Here is a 22,176-nt window from a genome sequence, read left to right on the forward strand (position 1 = left end):
CCTGGGGTCAAAATCTGCCATGGGAGATGGTGGAATGTGACTTCGATAAACATATCCAGAGTCATGATGACCAAGAAACCATTGCAATGGTTGAAAAAAAAAACCATCTGATTCACTGGTCCTTTTTAGGGAAGGAAATCTACCTGGTCTGGCCTGTGTGTGACTCCAGACCCACAGCAATGTGGTTGCCTCTTATCTGCCTTGTGGACAATTAGGGATGGGCAGTAAGTGCTGGCCCGGCCAATGATCCCAATGAATAAAAAGAAACGACCTTGGTATCTTTCTTGTGAATCGATGCTCTAGCCCCCTGTCTACAATGCCCAAGATATGTGGGTCAAAACAGAAACATCACTTCAAAATGTTAGTCCCTTTAAGATATTATATCCTGTTCGCCTTTCTGTGCACTCGTTTTTAGTGATTTGGAGAAATGAACATGGAACAGCTCACACGCCTCCACAGATGCTAGTCTATCTATGAACTTTTTTTTAGATTATTTACAGTGTAGAAACAGGCCCTTCAGCTCAACAAGTCCACACCAACTCGCAACCCACCCAGACCCATTCCCTTACATTTACCCCTTCACCTAACACTTTAACATGGCCAATTCATCTAACCTGCACATTTTTGGACTGTGGGAGGAAACCGGAACACACGGGGAGAATGTGTAAACTCCACACAGTCAGTCACCTGAGGTAGGAATTGAACCCAGGTATCTGGTGCTGTGAGGCAACAGTGCTAACCACTGTGCCACCCACACTTTTGACATGCTTTTGCAAATGCACATGAAATGTTCAGCAATTTGACATCGAGCTGCAATTTGGAATGTCTTCCATTCAGCGGAAACGCACATCATTTGCCATCAAAAGCATTCAGTTGCCATCTTTAAAACTGATTGCCCTCATTTCCTTCAGGAAGTCAAAGTGTCAAAGTTTTTTCTAATTTTGAACAGTTCTAAACTCTGACTACAAACCCAAAGTCCTCAATTGCTCCTCGTATAACAAGCTTTTCATCCCTGGGATTATTCTTGTAAACCTCCTCTGGACCCCCTCCAAAGCCAGCATATCCTTCCTTAGATACAGGGCCCAAAACCGCTCACAATATTCTGAATGTGTTTGACCAGAGCCTTACACTTACCTCTTTCCACCCCCCTCCCACCTCACCCCCCCATTTCCCCCCCCCCCCCCCCCCACCCCCCGATTGTCTTGAAGTTCTGATATACTCCTGGTATTTTCCACTGATGCAAAGTACCTATTCAGTTCTTCCGACATTTCCTTGCTCCCCATTACTCGTCCTCCAGCCACATTTTCCAGCGGTCCAATATCCACTCTTGCCTCTCTCTTACCTTTTACACGTATAAAAGACTTCTTGCAATCTTCTTTATTTTACTAGCTTACCCATATTTCATCTTTTCCACTCTTCTGGCTTTTACAGTTATCTTCCACTGGTATCTAAAGGTTTCTTAATCCTCTGGTTTCCCACTAATCTTCACCACATTCTATGCTTCTTTGAGTCATAATACCATTATATCTGACTCCAGCTTCTCCCTCTCAAACTGTAGGGTGAAATCTATCATATTGTGGTCACTGCCCCCAAGGGGTTCCTTCACCTTAAGTTCCCTAATCAAGTCTCCCTCATTACACATCACGAAATCCAGAGCTCTACCACAAGTCGTTCCAAAAAGCCATGTCATAGACATTTCACAAACTGTTTTTCTTGGGATTGCCACCTACCTGATCTTCCCAGTCCACCTGCATAATGAAGTCCTGTATAATTATTGTAATAGTGCCTTTCGAACATGCCTTTTCTATTTCCTGATTTATTTTCTTCCCCACATCCTGACTACTGTTAGGTGGCCTGTAAATAGCTCCCAACAGGGCCATTTTCCCTTTTCACTTCCCCAACACTGCCCGCACAGATTCTATGCCTTCTGGCTCTCTATCACTTCTTGCCATTGACTTAATGTAATTTAGTTTTCCGATAGGACACATAATCCTTGGTTCCCAGCCCAGATCTCCTTGCAGCCACATCTCTGTGATACCCACAACATCTTACTTGGCAATTTCAATCTGGACTGCAAGCTCATTTACCTCATTTTGTCTACTGCGTATAACACCCTCAGTCCTGTGTTGACTTTCTCATTTTTGTTCAAAGTGTCATCAAAGTGCATGGCAGCATTCCAAAGCCATTCCATAAATGTATAAAAACTGCCGTCCCAAATCTCTGAGCTACTCACCCTCCCCACAGCCCTCCCAAAATTCCAAGCTGTCTTCTCCCACAGCTCCACACTGCTCCCCCCCCCCCCCCCCCCCCACTACAAACCCTTCCAGAGAGATTCAGGCATACCTCTGCCCTCCTAGTCTCCTTGATGGACACTGCTCTGTAACTCCACCACCTCAGAAGCTTAACTCAGAAGATGGTGTTTCTGAACCTGATGCTTCACTAGAGTCAAGAGAAAGTGAGGACTGCAGATGCTGGAGAGTCAGAGTCGAAAACTGTGACGCTGGAAAAGCACAGTGGGTCAGGCACTCCTGATGAAGGGCTTATGCCCGAAACATCGTCTCTGCAGAACTGGGCTGAGAGGTGGCAAATGCAGTTTAATGTGGACAAGTGTGAGGTGATTCACTTTGGTCGGAGTAACTGGAATGCAAAGTACTGGGCTAATGGTAAGATTCTTGGTAGTGTAGATGAGCAGAGAGGTCTCGGTGTCCAGGTACACAGATCCCTGAAAGTTGCCACCCATATTGACAGGGTTGTTAAGAGGCATACAGTGTTTTAGCTTTTATTAATAGAGGGATCGAGTTCTGGAACCATGAGGTTATGCTGCAGCTGTACAAAATTCTGGTGCGGCTGCACTTGGAGTATTGTGGACAGTTCTGGTCACCGCATTATAAGTAGGATGTGGAAGCTTTGGAAAGGATGTAGAGGAGATTTACTAGGATGTTGCCTGGCATGGAGGGAAGGTCTCACGAGGAAAGGCTGAGGGACTTGAGGCTGTTATTGTTAGAGAGAAGAAGGTTGAGAGGTGACTTAATAGAGACTTATAAGATAATCAGAGGGTTAGATAGGGTGGACAGGGAGACCCTTTTTCCAAGTATGGTGACGGTGAACACGAGGGGGCATAGCTTTAAATTGAGCGATGATAGATATAGGACAGATGTCAGAGGTAGTTTCTTTACTCGGAGAGTAGTAAGGGTATGGAATGCTTTGCCTGCAACGGTAGTAGATTCGCCAACTTTTAAGTACATTTAAGTTGTCATTGGACAAGCATATGGACGTACATGGAATAGTGTAGGTTAGATGGGCTTCAGATTGGTATGACAGGTCGGCACAACATCGAGGGCCGAAGGGCCTGTACTGCGCTGTAATGTTCTATGTTCTATGTTCTCCTGCTCCTCGGACATGGCCTAATCTGTTGTGCTTTTCCGGTGCCACACTTTTTGATCTTCGCTCGAATCATCAGACCCTAGGCAACTGATACAATAGCAAGCACAGAGGACCCTATGGCTGGGGTAGCAGACCCTCCCAGTGTTGGGTGGGTGGAAAGCTGTGAGGGAGAGTTAGTCTGGGCAGAGGAGCCAGAAGTAGGCTTGTATCAGACTCGACAGGCTCGCTGTGACACCCCCTCCACCAATACTGCCAGACTGTCTCCAGCACTCACTGTCTTTATGCCCTATTCTTAAAGTCTGAGGTGGTACTACTATCCACCATTCCCTCCATAGTTGTGAAATAAATAATAACACTCACCCTTCCCTCCAAGATGCCAATAAAGCTGATGCTGACATGTCTGTTAGACTAATTGAGGCTGCTGGATTCTAACAACTGAGGGGTGTGGGACAGTATATCCAGGAATGGGGATAACCATTAGGAGTCAAGAAAAGCACAGCAGGTCAGGCAGCATCCGAGGAGCAGGAAAATCGACATTTCAGTTTGGAGGCCTTCATCAGGAATGAGCAGTTTTTATACATTTATGAGCATTCCTGATGAAGGACACCTGCCCGAAACATCGATTTTCCTGCTCCTCGGATGCTGCTTGACCTGCTGTGCTTTTCCAGCACCACTCTAATCTTGACTCTGATCTCCAACATCTGCAATACTTACTTTTGCCTACAATCATTAGGAGACCCACAGGGAGTCACATTGGTTTTGGAATGAGACAAACCAAAGGTTTCGTCACTGGAGCAGTCGAGGGTTTCACGAGTGTAAGGGAAAGGGAGTTGCATTTTCACCTGACTCACTATCTATATGTACAACATAGGCATGGCTACAGTGTTGGGGGGGGCGGTGTTGCAAAGATGAGATGGTAATGTCACTGAGCTGGCTGAACCAGAAAGCCTGGCTAATGTTCCGGGGACCGGATCCTGCTAACTTGCCCTCCCGCAACTCCAGACGATCCTCCCAGATCCCCACCGACTCGGAAAATAAATGATTGAGTTCAATTAAGCAATGGCAGTGCAGGCAAGGTGTTCCACCTGCAATAACGCACTGTCTGGTGCATGACCTCTCCCCACTCCCATGGTGATCTGAGACAAACCCGTCTGCGTCTGCTGCACATGGAGTTGGCCTCAGAGCTGAACGCTGCTGGAGGCAGCTCACTGCAGATACTGGTGCACCAAGGAGCGGATAGGAGAGACAGCCAACTGCACACTTAGATGCTGAAGGCCCATTAGGGAGAGGGGCATCTAATTTGGTCAGTGGTCAGGATTTAGAGATGGAGGGGTGTCAGCCCTTGTGGTTTCTTGTATGGACGAGCAGGCGCGGTAGGGTGGATGAGCAAATGGATCGAGATATGGGAATCTGTTCCACTGAGGCAAGTTAATAGGAATATAGCGGGAGTCAGGGATAGTCTTGATAAGCCAAGAGTCCAGACGGCTCTGCGTATTCCAATGCAGCAGGTTTTAGGAAATGTGCCCTGAGACTGGATTGGAGCTTGCAGTGAGAGTGGAAGGATCCAATTATCATGATCAATACCGGTGCCAGCAACATAGGGAGGAGCAGGCTGAAAGGTTGGTTCAGTGCCTTATGCTGCTGTGGGTTAGATCAGTGGATCGTCTCTGATCCCAAAGCTCTGAGTTCAAATCCCATTGCAGGACTCGAGGTGGGAGGAACACATGCTCATTATGTGGCCAAACAGATTGAGTGTCAACTTTGAAATTCTTCCCAAGTTACGTCATTGGCAGATGGTGAGAGTGGGAGATTCCTGGCCAGTCACATGATGGAAAGCAACTGGAGCCTCTACTGTCTCTAACCAGAGCTCCAGGCTCCAACATACTTGTGAAAGAAAGTGTACGTTACCACAATAACCCAATACCCCTTTGGGGAGCTGGATGGCTTAGTGGATGCCCTTCCCCAGAGAACAATGGCAATCAGGTCATTGAATGCATCTCAGGCTGAGCTGGACAGATTCTTGATCTGCAAGCAAGTCAAAGATCATAGCTGGGGTGGGGTGGGGGAGCAGTCACAAAGTACAGTCGAGGCTACCATCAAGTTAACTATGACCTTATCAAATGGGCCGAATGGGCTCAAGGGACTGAATGTCTTATGTGCACTGCTATTTCATGTGTATATTTATAGATATTTTCCTAATCAACCCGTTTAGAGATGTACTGACATGCCTCTGGGTCGTGTCAGACTTGGGCTCAGAGGTAGGGACACTACATCACAAGAGCTCTCAAAGACACTGCTGCATTTTGATCTCCAGATTCCCTGCTTACGAGACAGTTACTTTAACCCACTATGTGCATTTATATGCTGGAGGCAATGATATCAGTGCAAACTATGTTGTTTGAGTTTTGCATGAGTTCATTTGATGTTAGTTATTCAACAGATGTTTAGTGCTCTGAAAGCAATTAAATTATGCTTTGTGACCATAAATGATGTTGTTTGAGCTTTGTATGGTTTCGTCTGATCATTAATGAGGTCAGTTGATCATACTTTGACTGAATGGGATATGAAATGATGACTGTAAATCACTTTTGATCACAGATGATCACGTTCAAACACATTGGGCAAATCCAAAATGATGTTAAAGCTTTCTGGTAGCACTCCTGCCGATTTGTCACTGGATCAGCTCAAGGGCACAGTTTCCATAGATGGGCCGAATGGTGGTGCATGGAGGGACCTCTTTAAAGTGGAGGACCTTTTGCGTCTTACAAAGGCTCATGACTTTGTTGCCTCGTCACCTTTCTCTGGCCTTTCACCAGAATGAAAACGATCGCTGCCATGCCACACTTTCCTCCATTAGCAGCTTGTTTGCCCGTGGCCAGCCAATGGGGGCCAGGCAGCTGACCTGAAAGGGGTAGCTGGCAGATGAGCGATCCTCGTTCCCCTTCCTCACACAGCCCCCTCAACCAAGCTTCTCACTGCTCGCCCCCCCACTTCCTTACCCATTCCATTTGTCTCTCAACTCACCATCATTCCTCGGATTTTTATGAAGGTGCTAGCCTGATGAAAATCATAATTGGAATATTTCTGATATTGCATCAAAAAGTGATGCTGTTAAAGGTAAAGAACTCTAATCTAATCTAATCTAATCTAAAAACTATTTTCAGGATTAGAAAGTCTGACATTTATTGCCCTTTCTTTGTGCCATGGGAAAACGAATCACTTATGGTTTGCTTGGCTTCGAGCACAGTTAAGAGACGTGGGGTTAGAGTCACACATAGGTCAGACCTGGTAATGACCTTCCCTAAACAATATTCACCAATCAGTTGGGATTTAGCTGGTGCTTTGACTAACCTATCCTCCCAGTGCCCAAAGCTTTGTCCCATCACTCTGTGAATTAGTCCTCTTCATGTCCAATTGTGCTTAGAAAGCTAATTTGGGAACAGATTCCATCAGCTTTTCAAGTGGTGTATTGCAGGTGGAACAAGCTTTTATGAAGAAAATGTATCCTGCTTTCCTCTTTTCCTTTTTGGTCAATTATTTTAAACTCTTGGCCTCTGTTTACTGTCCAGTTTCCTAAAGTTTCTGCCCATTTGTTCGAACAAAACCCTCAGCATTTTGAATACCCTGTATTAGGTCTCCAATTAACACTCTCTGACCTCAGAGGGATAACACCACCTTCTCTCCATCTGAATGAACTCCTTCAGCTCTGGTAAACCTGCTGCAAAACACTCCCAAATAGAATTCAAGAACAACCAGTCATCCCCAGGTCTCCATTACACATACCTGGTCTGTCATTCATCAAAGTCAATGGTTATTTCTCTTGATTGGCTCCTCTAACCATATTAATGCAGTAAATATGGCAGATTACCAGGAGATGCTGGCAACTGTGTGGCTTTTCTGACTTGTAAGATTATTCAGTGACTCAGAAGTTATTCTGTTCCCAGCTTAATCATAGGAACTTTTCAGGCATGAAATGGTTAAAGCTCTTACAATGGTCTTGGGGTGTTAGCGCCAGCAAAGCAAATGAATTTGAATCCCTCTGAAGTTCATAGATGTCATTAGAAATCCTTGAGTGTGGAAACAGGCCATTCAGCCCATCGAGTCCATACCAACCCTCCCACACAGACCCACCCCATACCCAGCATTTTCCCATGGCTAATCCACCAATACTGCACATTACAGGTGATTTAGCCAGTCAACCTAACCTGCACATCTTTGGATTGTGGGAGGAAACTGGAGCAAACCCACGCAGACACGGGGAGAATGTGCAAACTCCACACAGACAGTCACCCAAATTGAACCCAGGTCCCGAGCGCTGTGAGGCGGCAGTGTTAACCACTGAGCCAAACTGTTTTCTCTCCCCAAAACAAGAACATAAGATCCAATTGAACAGTGATTATCATTAGTGTGTGTGTGTGTGTCTCTGGCGAGAGTGAGTTTGTAGATCAAAAGTGTATTGAGAATTTGGGGATTGTCCCACACTCCCAATCAGACGAAGGCCGAGTGAGACAGATGGAGAAAGAGAGAGGGCCCAAAATGTGAGAGCTAAAGAGAAGATTTTCAAGACAGCGTGTGACAAAACGAGTTGGAGGGGGCAGTGATTTGGCTTTAATGAGCACCTTCTCTTTAAATGTATCTCCCTGGTGCAGCCTGTAGTTGTTAGAAGTTGTGCATTTCCAACGAGGAAAGATGCGTTCTCTCCATCTATCTCCTCCTCCCCGTACCCCGGCTGAGCTGATAAGCGAGCACCTTGATTGTGGGATTTGCATGTCTAAATGTTACTTTGCCGACGTGCTGCAGATTTAGCGATCTTTTCTGTTACCTTTTTGCAGTCACTGTGAGCCTTGCTCAGAGAAGAGAAAGCACTTGTTTATTCAGGATCCACAGAGCTGTAAATGTTCGTGTAAATTCACACATTTACGTTGCAAGTCAAAGAGGCTTGAGTTAAATGAACACAGTTGCAGGTTCGTCAGAAACAAAGCTTGCTTCATGCTTTTTACTTTATTACTTTTTGACAGTGTCAGTGCTGTGTGCTCTCTTTTTATGGCGTCGGTTCTGTTGTGGGCAGGGCAATCACCTTATTACATACCCATGGTCCACTGGGATTCATGAACCGTTAAATAAGGCTCTGGATGTCTCCTGCTCCTGAATATCAGGGCTGGAAAGATAAAGGGTGACAAGCCTCATGGAGAGGTCAGAGAAGAGAGGGGTCACAACTCGAGGAAGAGAGCCACTCACTGGAGAGGTCAGGGGTCACCACTGGTCAGGGGAACAGGAACCAGGAGAGGGAGGTAAGACAATTGTTTTAGAAACTTCACCACGTCGCTGACCAAATTCTATTTTTAAAACTCAAAACGCGACGCAGTGAATCAAATGGACTTCTGAAGAAAAATTGTATTCCTAAGACCTGATTTTATGGCAACCCAGTGAGATTGTTGGGACCTCATTGCATCTAGATACTCCCCATACCTGGTCTCTCTTCACTCTTTCAGCTCCAAGCCAGGGACCTTCCCTAGATACACTGCTTAAAGAAAACTCCCAGGAAAGATGTGACAGTGGCTTAAGCTTCCTCCTCTCCTTTCTTGGCTGCCTCCTCCATCCTTTGCCTCCTCTCTTCTCTAGACATGGGTATGTAATAAGCAACTTATCATATGGGCGAGAGGTCGGATCTCCTTGATGTCGGAAGAGTTTGCCAAACAAATATCCGTTATTCCTCATTGAGATCGGAAGCCCATATGCTAAGTACCTCTGGCCTTGTTTTGCTCTGAAATGTATTATCTGCATGCTGGCTGTCTTGAATATATTAACATTATTGTTCTTCTTTATTTGCCTGATATTCTGTGGTGGATAGCAACTATTACATAATACCGTGTCCAATCCTTGGCATGGGTGATGTTTAACGTGGCTCAACACTGCCCCCTTTCTGCCCCCTGAACTGGCATGATGCCAGGAAACAATATCTTAACAGCAGTAACAGAATACAAAGAGGTGTGTGTGTGTGTGTTATTGGTACATCTTCAGCTTTGTCCCCTTGGCTGACCACCTTGTTACTCAGAAAGGCCTGTGGAGTTGACTTTGTAAGTGATGGACTTCTTTAGTAATAGCAAAAGGAACACGCTCCTGCTCCACCATCCAATAGGATAATGGATGACCAGATATTCCTCACATTCACTTTCCTGCATTTTCCCCATAACCCTTGATTCCGATAGGAACATTAAATCTGCATCTGCTCTTCCCTTGTGTCACCATCATAGTTCAGTTTACCTCTGATAACCAAACTGCAAAGCACCTTGGGACATTCCCTCCGTGTCCAGGGCTTTGGCTAAATGGAAACTGTGGTTTGCCGTAGGGCCCAGTCCCAAATTTGTAAATAAAGCAAACAACCGCGGAGATCTGAACCAAAAGTAGAAGTTGACCTGGTTCTCGAAATGCTGACTCTGCTTTCTCTCCAAAATGTAAGACCCCCCTTTTTTCAGTTTCCCTTGACCTCAGCGTTCACCCAGTCTAACCAAACCTAACATACCTCTTTGTTACCATTACTAGAGAGCAAGGGGAATTTTAATCAGCTTAATACTGCCCAGGTCATGACACAAAGTTCCCTCTCGTGTGAGCATTGGTGGGCACAGCTAAACTTGCACTCTGAATGATGAGGAGCAAGTGAAAATTAGAGTATTCCTGATAATCTTGACAATTCTAACTCCTGGAGATGTTAGTGGTTGATTGACGATCAACGCTGGAAGTGAAGTTCAATACGGACATTTACCAGAGGCACCATCTCTAAACTGGGCAGGACCAGTCTTATTGACCAGGCCTCAGCATGAGTCATCACTGAAAATCTAAGTCCTCTATTTCTCTAAGCACTTTGGTTTGCCCCTAAGATTTTTTGTTTGGGAATTAGACTTCAACATGTTAATCATTATTTGATTGTTGTTGTATCAAACTCCCCCTCACTCTCTTTTTGTAACGTGTAGAGTGACCCACTTTTTCCATTCGCTTTTCTGGTAAATTAGCCGAAAAGAGTTCTGCCAGAATCCCATTTCTCATTCCTCATGGGCTAATTATTAACTTGTTGTTTGAACCTTACACCACAGTCAACAATCCACATGGTTAGGTTCATCGATTGTCCTCTCTCAATCTTGAAAGGTTACATATGCCAATAAACCCCAGTTCTTCAAAGAGAAATTCATTAACCTTCCCCTCCTAACTCTCTCTTACCATGGCTGTTTAATAACTGATGCTAGGTAAGCAAATAGTGCATGTCTCTGACAGGTCGACGGGGAGCGGTAGGGGGAGAGTGTCGAGCTCTGCCATAGCACCTCGGCTAAATTATTACTGACAAAGCCAGCAGCACATGAGCCATCATTGCTGAACAAGAAGGAGAGAAAAGACTTTGAAAATGTTAAACATGATTCAGGTGGACAGCAGGGGATGTAGTTGATGATTTGGTTGGGCACATTCACAACACCTCTCCCTCACTTCCTTTAAGGTCCCCAGACACGTCTCCAAACACTCCCTGAAATGACCAGAAGCCTGCCCATTGTTTCCTTTGGCTACTCAATCACCTTAACTCTTTGGTTGGGTAGAAGTTACAAACCAACCCAAACATATAAATAGAAAGCAGGAATCATGTACAGTGCTTTGCCTGGAGGCCCACTGAATATGTTACTTAGTAGGGTGACGAAACGTCTGAAAATGAACCTTCCAGTTCAGCGAACAAACCTACATCCAGAATCTCAGCCTGAGCTACAAATCTTCTCAGAACTCGCTAAGAACTTACAAACCCCATAAGTATGCCAACATCACTCACCCCATATCTATTCCAACATGACATGGCACCTATTGCCCAGTGGGTTTTCTGTTGACTCTGCCGAGATAATATAGATTAAGCCATAACATCTGCTTATCTTGGATAATTGGCCATTGGCTCTGGCCAACACAAGTGCCAAGTGTCGCCACCAGTTCACCTTAAAATCTGATGGAACATCAAAGTCTTCAGCTTTACGTTACTGGAGAGGTGAGGTTAGGGTTCTCTCGTCCCTCTTACTCCAGGCCCCCCCATCTTCCTCATCCACAACCTTACAACCACTCCCACAATTCCATTCAAGGTTAACAAAGTGGTGGTACAACTGACTCATAATGCACACCTCTTTTATTCATTATTGCAGGCAACAACATTAACAGTAGTTCAGCATGTGGGACCACTTGGCATTTTCTATTGCTTTACCTTAAGCATGTGTAACCAGAAATAAGTTGCTTAGCTGGCGGCCATTTTGTTGCCCACCCTGCCCCCACCCCCGACCCCTGCAGATCTCCAGAATAACACCTGTTTTCCCTTTCCTTTCCACATTTGTACAGCATGGGACACTCTCCAAAGTGGGGCTTTTGACACAACATCCTGCCTGTTTGATCTGGTTGCCCCATTGGCATGTTAGGTGTGCTAGAGGGTACAGGCATTGAGAGGCAACAGAGCGACCTCCAGTCAGCTTTGTTGAAGCCTTGAGACCCTCCGTCAAGGCTTGTTTTGATTATAATTCAGAAGCAGAGGGCCTTTACTGTGCTTTAAAAGAGAGGAAATGAATCAGACAGTAGGGGGGCAGAGACGCCATTTTTGGTTTCCCAGAAAGATAGACTGAGGATGGGGTCAGTGGAACTGAGGTACTGATCAAGCTCTCCTCTAACTAAACAATGAAAAGGATTGAAGGGGATCAGACATTCCAGAGTTCGATATCCAGGGGAAGGTGTGGGTGTGAGTAAGAGACGGAACAAAAAGTCTGGATTTGATTGCAGTGATGTTTGCATAATGGGGAAGAGATTTTAAGGACAATGATATGTTTGGAGTTAGACGCTAAAAGTAATGATCAATTCAAGAAAGAAAGGTCTTGATATTGAGGCACAGTCTTATTCCCGATTACTTGCCCCAAGCGTAAATAGAATCCTTCATTTCATGGATCTCCTGCAGTCGCTGCACACACACCAGAGAAAGTGAGCCACTCAGTGATAAGAGTCTGGGAGGCTGTAAAGCAATCCTCCCTTCTTTCCTTCCCGTGTAATGGGCAGGAGCTTGGTGTTTCTTTCTAAGTGGCCAATGCTGCAGGGTTTGGAGGACTTGCTGAAGTGGCCTCCAACTGCAAGGCCCACAGCCTTTGCTGCCATGGATCGGAGCATCACGCCGGCTGCTCACTGAGGCCTGAATCTCACCAAGAGGAGATTCCAACTCCTCCTGGCTTCCTCCCAGCCCAGGCCTGGGTGGGGGTGGTTTGTGGCTCTTGTGCTAACCCTTGCAGCCTGGTCCTGCAGGCTGCAGTAGTCAAGAGGCCCTGACTTTTGAACTGCATCTTCACGGCCAGGACACAAGGCCATCTTCACCCACTGTCCCGGGAGCAACTGGAAATTGGACGCTATTCAATGGATCGAAACGAAAAGATGTAACAACACATTAGGATCTGAAGCAATCTGTTATATCTGAGAAGGTTATGCTACAGGGTCAGGATAGGCAACAGGTAGCCCTGGGCTGATGCGAGGGTCCTTTTCTTGGAAGCAAAACCCACGTGAGGTGAAGATACGGCACACGCGTTCCCTCCACGGGGGTAAGGTTCTTCTCTTCAATGAGAAGCCATTGGATGTGCTTTTCCAAGATCGACAAATCTGCTCCACAGATGAAAGGAAAATCTGAAACATGGGAACCGGTGAAGTGATGAAAGTGCACAACGTGTTCCACTCGATCCCCAGGGAGCTGCATGCCTTGAAGATCGAAGGGGATTATTTTGAACAGGCGAATCCTGACTCACTGATGAATGACTCATCAATAGCTCAGGGAGTGATGATTCACAAGGACAAACTGCCACAGCTGGCATGTGTGCAGAAGGCCCGCCTGAAAGTGCCAAGTTGAAAACTCCGCTAACCCCTGTCCCTGTGAAAATTAGAGTCCCTCTAAGATTAACGTCAGACGGTAGTCACTATCTCCCTTACAGCCCCCCCCAAACTGGTGTTCGCCTCAAACATGCACACGATCGAAAGCCAATGCGCCCGTGAGCTCATCAGAATCATAGAGTCATAGAGCTGTGCAGCACGGAAACACACCCTTCAGTCCACCTCGTCCATGCCAACCAGATATCCCAACTCAATCTATTCTCATTTGCCAGCATTTGGCCCATATCACTCTAAACCCTTCCTATTCATATACCCGTCCAGACGCCATTTTAAATGTTGCAATTGTACCAGCCTCTGCCACTTCCACTGGCAGCTTGTTCCATACACGTACCACTCTCTGTGTGAAAACGTTGCCCCTTAGGTCCCTTTCCCCTCTTACCCTAAACCTATGCCCTCTAGTTTTGGACTCCCCCATCCCAGGGAAAAGACCCTACCCTATCCATGTCCTTCATGATTTTATAAACCTCTATAAGGTCATGCCTAAGCCTCCAACGCTCCAGGGAAAACAACCCCAGCCTATTCAGCCTCTCCGTATAGTTCAAACCCACCAACCCTGGCAAGATCCCTGTAAATCTTTTCTGAACCCTTTCAAATCCCCAGTGTTCTTCCTGCTTTTCTGCAAGTCACCACAGTTAACTGACTTGGCAGCATAATGGGCATGTCCCACTTTATCAAGTGGAATCTGTGCAGGACCTTTGACCCCCCTCCTTGGTCACTGAGGCAGTTTCAGGAATTGCAGGAATGTGTGAACAAGCTGTTTTATTAGCTCTTTGATAGCTGCACCATGCACTGCGACAAGAGTTTACACGGAAGGGCAGAATGTTTGCAAGTAATCACATGGACTGAACTGGTAGGGCTTCATTAGCGGCTTGAATTGAAGCCGGAACGACTTTTTATATGCCTGTCAATCATTAGCGTTGCCTCGTGGAGCACGTGTCGACCTCCCGGCAGCAGTTTTGTGACCCCTGCTCCAGTAGAAGGGCAGAGCGATGAGGAAAGTAAGGAGGGAAGGAACGGCAAAGTGAACTAGGAGAAGGAAAAGTAGGAGGCAGAGGTGAGGGAGTGAGGAAGGAGGCTTTAAAAGGAAGACGCAGCATCAGAAGGTGCTTTTTGGGATGTAGGCAGCTGCAGTCAAATAGGCAATGACCTCTCAGTAGCAGGTCAACTTTCCAAACAATTATACCCATTCATCGCCAACCCATCCTGACTAGAGGAAGCTTCAATGAGGATAAGGGTGCCAAAATCGCTGGGCACTAAAATGGCTGCTTCATGGCACACTAAAACATAGGCTGGTTACAAAGCTAATATCAATGAGACCACAGTGACACTGAGGGACTGATTTACACCTGCCAGTTGTATAGGAACTAAGGCCCTCACAATGTCAGGTATTGTTAGTCAAGTGGGAGGGGGAGCTAAAAACAGTTCTCACTTCCTGAGATAACTATAGAGAAGGTCACATGGTGCTGACCCACGGCTGTAAGTCTCATTTATGTTTGTTCACAAGCAACGTGTTTGCCCCTACTGGGGGCAGAAGCTGTCACGGTATGGGGTGTAGGGGGAGTGGGGAATGGTTCCTGGGGCATTAGCCCTTTCCGTTCATGTTCTTGAACTGTTGGCTTCACCACCGACAACGTTAAACGTTCACTTCCACTGAAAACAATCCTGTTATCCACCATCGGAATTTTAACAGCTAACTCTGTAGATTGTCGCATGGACCCTGAGCAGATGACACCCCTCCACCCCCAGCCTCATCAAATAAATGCTATTTTTTTTTGGTTTCCGGAATGTTGTCTTGTAAATCTGGAGTGCGCCGTCTGGAAAGGCGGTGTGTCAGCAGATTCCACGATAACTTTCCCAAGGGAATTAGATAAAGGGGAGGGAGGAGGAAAAGAAAGGCTGAGGTCGGAGTGGACGTGATGGGGGTAACGGGAAAGATTGAGGAGCCGACTGGAAAGCTCTTTCAGAGGGCTGGCAGTCACGCAATGGGCCCAATGGTCTCCCTCTGGGACGATACCATTCAATTGACTTGTTTTTGATGCAAAAGTGGACAATTTCACTCTCACCTGAGGGGGCAGTCATCTGTTCATTTCCATGGCGACACTCTAACCAGGTGTTAACAGCTTGAAAAAAAGTTATGGTTAAGTACTATAAATGCATTGTGATAATATTGACAAATGCGGGTTTTGTTTTACCTTTGTGGAAAGGTCGTGTTTGCCTGATCAGACAATGCAATAGGATAGCAGAACCTGTTGTTGGTCAGGCCTTGTATGACTGTATATATGATACCTGTAGCTGTCTCACAGTCACATGCTGTGGTCCCTTGGGAAAACTGGCATTCCTCAACTCAACAGGATTTCCAAACGGGATCATTGCATCCTCCATATGTGACCTTCTATCCCGGCAACTGAAAGCAAAGATTTGGCAACACAAAAACAACATCCCCTCAAATAAAAGCAAAAGTTCTGCGGATGCTGGAGATCTGAATGCGAGGTTAAACGTGCTGGGGAAGGTGTCCCACAGTCATATCTCCAGCAAGCCCATTGAGTTTCTCCAGCACTTTCTAGTTTAATGTCCTGATGTGAAGTTTTGTTTAATGATTTAAGTTATTTTTCTGAATGAACAATGGGTGAACCTTTTATCTGCACTGACAGACTCCGCAATCACATCCCAAAGTTAATTTAATGATTTATGGGACCAGATAGGCTTCTGTGTAGGACTTGCTGTGCAGGCTGCAAGAATTGCCAGTGCCATCCAAGCCAACATCAGTCAGCTTCCCTGCCTCTTTCCAACCCACTTCCCCAAGACTGGTTGCATTCCAGGTTTATTTACTTTAGTCAACTGATAAATAGTGATTAGCACTGCTGCCTCACTGCGCCAGAGACCCAGGTTCAATTCCCGCCTCAGGCGACTGACTGTGTGGCGTTTGCACATTCTCCCCGTGTCGGCGTGGGTTTCCTCCAGGTGCTCTGGTTTCCTCCCACAGTCCAAAAATGTGCAAGTTAGGTGAATTGGCCATGCTAAATTGCCCGTAGTGTTAGGTGAAGGGGTAAATGTAGGGGAATGGTGCTCTTCGGAGGGTTGATGTGGACTTGTTGGGCCGAAGGGCCTGTTTCCACACTGTAAGTAATCTAATCTGATACCAGTAGGGACAGGAAGGCTAAAGAAAGCAGCAACCAAGGTTCTGAGATGGATGAGCAGCCAATACTAAATGATGGAGCTGGCTCGAAGGGCTGATTGTCTACTCCTGCTCCTATCTTTTAAAAGATTTCCTACAGTATGGAAACAGGCCCTTTGGCCCAGCAAGTCCACACCGACCCTCCGAAGAGTAACCCACCCAGACTCATTCCCCCAACCTATATTCACCCCTGACTAACACACCTAACACCATGGGCAATTTAGCATGGCCCATTCGCCTGACCTGCACATCTTTGGATTGTGGGAGAAAACTGGAGCACCCAGAGGGAACCCACACAGACACGGGGAGAATGTACAAACTCCACACAGACAGTCGCCCAAGGCTGGAATCGAACCAGGGTCCCAGGTGCTGTGAGGCAGCAGTGCTAACGATTTAGCCACTGTGCTGCCCTATGTTTCTAAATGCAATCCACCGTGAGCTAAGCGGGAGGAAAGGTGTGCTGAACTCCTCTTCCTATGTTCCTGGATGGCTCGATGAGGGATTAAATTTGGCTGCTCACCCCTCTCTGGGTGGGAATCTGTCCAGATTCCCTGTTTCTGGGAGCTTCCCGTGTTGGAATCTAGTGTCTCTCCCCATCCTGCGGCCTCTCTTTGTCCCCCTTCCAGTCCCTCCATCGCCAAACCTTTTCTTCCACACACAACCAGCTGAAATCCAAACCAGTTGCTGTAAGGTGGGATCATGCCATGCCTAGAGTTGAGAGTGTGTTGCTGGAAAAGCACAGCAGGTCAAGCAGCATCCGAGGAACAGGAGAATCGACATTCCAGACCCTTCACCAGGAAAGGGCTCCTGCCCGAAACGTCGATTTTCCTGCTCCTCAGATGCTGCCTGACCTGCTGTGCTTTACCAGCAACACTCCCTCAACTCTGATCTCCAGCACCTGCAGACCTCACTGTCTCCATGCCTTGCCTCGAGTCAACATCAGGCTCAAAAACAGTTGAAGGTGACCTGTTCCAGTGAAACCAAACACAAACCAAGGTCTGAGACCACTAGAGAAAGTGAAGTGGGACAGTCTGTCAGAACGCAGATAAAGGACACAACTTTGTGTTGGCTTGGCCTCTGATGTCGATAACCTACTGACCCCAGTGTTTTGCTCCTCTCTCTTTCTCTGTTTCTCATTGCAGGTGTGAAAAGCCCAGGAGATGAGAGTGGAGGCATAGAAACAAGATATATTTTCTGTCAGTTTTTTAATCATTGCTTATTTTAAAAAAAGTGTCTTTTTTTATGAGAAAGAAGACAGAGACATGAAGGATAGAACGAGCACAGCACTTTGAATTCAATCAAAAAAAGATTTCTGGAGACAAATTTAAATAAAACAAAAAGAGTCATTCCTGGGAAGAAGGCCTTCTGTGACTCGTGGTGATATATAATTCTAAAGAGGCCTGGTATTATTGAAACACATGCTGCTAAAATTACTTGGAAAACTGATGGTGAAGAGATGAATCCAGACTTTCTGGTTCTATTCATTGGGTCAATCTTTATAAGACATATAGAAAAAAAACTCAAGCTTGCGAAAGATTTCTTGTAATGACTGAAGATCTAAATATATCTTATATAACTATACGGACGCTTAAGAGCTTCAAGTCAAAGACCCGCCATTTTCCAGGGAATGATGAGCAAGGAAAAAGACCTTTTAATTGGAAGGGTTGGACTTCAGGCCGGGGTGAGTGTGAAGATGATAACATGTGCCTCAAGACTCTACTTTTCAAAAGAGAATTGGAGACCTCAGCTCGAACTAACAACACCCTTGTAACCAAATCTGGCAGGGACTAGAAGCCAAACCAACAAAGAGGACCTGACCGGGAGCCCCACACGCCACACTTCTCCAAAACCCTCTCTGCTGGGGAGAAGTTTGTTTCAATCCTCTACACCGTGCCCCCCTCAAAACCCCCAACTGCCCTACCCAACCCGCACCAACCCCCACCCCAACAACTCTCCACCCAACAGCAGCCTGGGTCCAGCGTCTCCAAGAACGGTGGTGAAAATCTGGGGTCGCGACCACTGGAACATTCAAAAGGGATATCCGGGCCGCGACCAAGCAACAGATGGGGGAGACGAGAAAGGACTGCGGAGGTGTATAACCTGACAAAACAACGAAACCAAAGGGCTGGGAGGGTTCTGCAGAGGAAATGTTTTTTAATTGCAGGCTGGAAATGTTTTTTTCTGCTGCTCGCCTGACCGTACCTTTAGACAGGCCGTGTGTGTGTGTGTGTGTGTGTGTGTGTTTATTGTGGCGGGGGGGGGGGTGGGGCAGCAGCTGGTGACTTTAAGCCAATTGGCAGTTTTGTTTTGTCTTCGAGATTATAAACTCCCCGCAACCTTTCCCATTTCAATTGTAAAAAGAAGACCTCCCCCGCCCCCCCATCACACAATGAACAGCGAGTAGTTGAATTTCCCTGTCGTACAGCTGTGACATACTAGTCTCTCCTATAGATTTCGTACAATTCTGTGGGGAACGGGGGGGTTGGGGTGTCGCATTGACATCTCTGATCTGCTCCCTTGAATGATTGCAGATGTAGAATGTTGCTGAGGGTGAGGGGGTTGCGGTGGGGGGGGAAGGGGGGGGGAGGACGATGTCGGAGGTCAAACGGGGGTTACCCGGCTAAAATCGGGTGCAGTCCAGCCTTGTAGAACCAAAGGCTGGCTGTGACTGAAGCAAGGAAATAACCAAAACAGGGCCAGCCACTGTTGAACTCACTTTGGCTTCTGCACTGGACGAGTCCTGTCCTGTCAGAGTGTTCACCACAATCCAGCAATATGCCCCCCCTCCCCCACCCCCATACATTAACAAACATGCGGGAACAGAGGGGGGGCATGGACCCCATTTAATTAGGAGAGAGAGTGGGCAATGAGACTGTGCACCGTGGATGCACCCTTCATTAAGTGTTCATCCCGTATATAAGAAAGGGCCTTGAGCAGTGGGTGCAGACCGAACTCATCCCTAAAGCAATTTGGGACAGAAAGCCAAGGTCCCAAGTCAAGCAGTAGCAGTCATGTGTGAGAAGATAATGGAGATAATCACCCGAGCTCTACTGATCCTAAATCCGTATCCCGATGGGTCTTGTTTATGTTGGGAGGGGGAGTGGGTCAGTCAGTGAAAATATAATGTGTAAATTTCTGTTAAATTCTTCAACACAACGGAACTGAATCTTGTGAAGCAGTGTTAAGTGTAAATGCATTTGTTGGTGTTTTGTCGTTGTCATGACAATTCATGTACTCTCTCCGGCACGGCTCCCCATCCCTCCCTCCAACCCCCGCCAAACCTCCTTCCCGCTCTCTTCTCACACCCCACTTCCCCCCGCCCCCGGAGCTCCCAGCTCGGCACTGACTCGGCACCCCACCTCCTCCGCCAAGCTAAAGGCTAAAAACCAATATGGCGGCAGCAACACCTACAGCAAGGGTCTATTCTATGGGTAGCGGTGACCGGCTGGAGGGACTGCTGACCAGAACAGCCTCCTGTGCACATCCACTGTCCCCCCCACCCCCTCACTGATCCCAATCTTGTGAATTGAAGCACATTCCTGCACACATCAGGTTGCACGCCTAGTTGGCTTGCTCCAAATGGGAGGCCAAATTCTGACCTCCATGAGCTGGGTAGCAAATGAATACCCTGGCCAAACAATAAAAAAAAATTCAAACAGGATACATTGCATGCCAGAAACAGCCCTAATCACCAACATTTCCGTAGCGTTTAAATTGATTAGAAAATCAAAGCAGGGATCCATTACAGACAAATGACCTGATTTGCTTTTTCCTTCCTTGTATGGCACTTAGCCCAGGTGCTGCTTTGCAACATGAGACAGAAACACCTAGCTCAAACGTACTCGCTCCTAGACCTGCTCCTCCTTTCCAAGACACCCTCCCCTTCCCTGAAAGGCTGATGCTTGAAGGACAAACTTAAAATCTAACTGTTATGAACTGCTGTGTACTTTGGAATTAAGAAAATGGTTGGATTAAACTGCTTATTCAGCCTGTTATAAATTAAGAGAAGGAGGGGACGTAAGAAAAATTCACACCAGTGATTCTTTGCGCAATGTTTATAGTCACATTTTTAGTATATTTTTTTGTCACTTAAAGTATATTTATTGGTGCTACTGTCTCTCTGTTCATAATTGTTAAAAGAATACTGTTTAAATATTAACAATATTATTTTGTGTAGTTAATTATTCCGTAGCATCACATATTTATTTTTAAACTAAAATATGTTAAGTGTTTTTTATTAAAAAAATTGTAATTGTAAATTCTTTGTTGTGAATCCACTGGAAAGAGTGCGGGGACAGGGTGACAGTAACATTCAAGAAAGGTTTGGATTAATGCAACTATTCTCACAACACCTACATCTTAGAGCCCACCAGTAGATGATATTGAGTCCTGAAAATGGTGTTGCCTCACATTAGCTTAACATTCACACAGCTGCCATCCTGGATTTCATCCTGACAGAGGTGAGCAGATTTCTTGCCAGTTTCTTGGGTTCTGTGATGGATGGAGTGCTCTCATTTGTGAAACCAATATGAAGTCATCTGGTTGGCCCATATCCCTCCAAACCTTTCTTATTCATGTACTTATCTAAATGTCTTTTAAACTGCACCTGCATCCACCACTTCTTCTGGAAGTTCATTCCACACACAAACCACTCTCTGTGTAAAACAGTTGTCCTTTTTAAACCTTTCCCCTCTCACATTAAAAATATACACCCTAGTCTTGAAATCCCATACCTTAGGGAAAAGACCCTTATCATTCACCTTATCTATGCCTGTCATGATTTTATAAACACCTATAAGGTCACTTCTCAACCAGTGAAAGAAGTCCCATCCTATCCAGCCTCTACTTATATCTCAAACCCTTCAGTCCCAGCAACAGCCTGGTAAATCTTTTCTGAACTCTCTCCAGCTTAATAATATCCTTCCTTCAGCAAAGTGACCAGAACTGGACACTGTACTCCACAGGAGACCTTGTCAACGTCCTGTACAACCTCAGCATGACAGGCCAACTCCGATGCTCAAAAGTCGGAGCAATGAAGGCATGCGGTGCTAAATGCCTTCTTAACCACCCTGTCTACCTGTGACGCAAACAAGAGACAAATGGCCAACTCCATCATACTCTTATATCTTACAGTCTTATGTGCATCTTGACAATAAAAACCTGTCAGAAAAACCTTGCTTATTGTAATGCTTATTATCAAATCCTACTTATGGAAAATACTTATCCAAAATTCTGAAACAAATTAACTAGTATTCTCCTATGTAATTGAGTAACTTCAACCACTTGTATTATTGCACATTTCACTATTTTACCATCCAGTGCTATCCATTTAATCCCAATTCCATGTTTTCCGCCCTGATAATTTTCCTCCCCAATAAAATACCATCAAGCTGCATTTTAAGTAACTGAGCACTGAGCAGTTCAAACTGCTTGCCTTTTCTGACGTGTGAGTTCCTGTTATTTTAGCCTCACATCTGCTGGTTATTTGCACCCAGTTTGCCTGGATCAACTACCAAAGCATTGAAAACTTAGATTCTGAAGCCTCCTCTTTCATTCCCAGCGAGAACAAGTTGAGCTTCCTTAGGCTTTCCTGGTGAAGCCAATTCCCGAAACCAGGAGTCAAGTTCATGAATTGCTTCTATTAAAAAATCCAAGGACAGGAACCATTCTGTTGGTGACTTAGAATA

The 22,176-nt window shown here is 46.0% G+C and overlaps 1 protein-coding gene across 2 annotated transcripts in view; it reads left to right on the forward strand.

The window, feature by feature from the left end:
* vegfab (vascular endothelial growth factor Ab) overlaps positions 1–20,748 on the forward strand; it is a 43,795-nt gene extending 23,047 nt beyond the window's left edge. For both annotated transcript variants that reach the window (XM_043687261.2, XM_043687264.2), the window contains 2 exons: positions 8,217–8,348; positions 17,632–20,748. In XM_043687261.2, the coding sequence (XP_043543196.1) occupies positions 8,217–8,348; positions 17,632–17,653 (154 nt within the window). In that variant the 3' untranslated portion in view covers positions 17,654–20,748. The remainder of the gene's footprint in view (positions 1–8,216; positions 8,349–17,631) is intronic.
* The last annotated feature ends 1,428 nt before the right edge of the window (positions 20,749–22,176 follow it).

Source organism: Chiloscyllium plagiosum, unplaced genomic scaffold (assembly GCF_037043375.1).
Source record: "Chiloscyllium plagiosum isolate Xiang-an unplaced genomic scaffold, Cpla_swu_hap1 HiC_scaffold_3, whole genome shotgun sequence".
NCBI classification, from domain to species: domain Eukaryota; kingdom Metazoa; phylum Chordata; class Chondrichthyes; order Orectolobiformes; family Hemiscylliidae; genus Chiloscyllium; species Chiloscyllium plagiosum.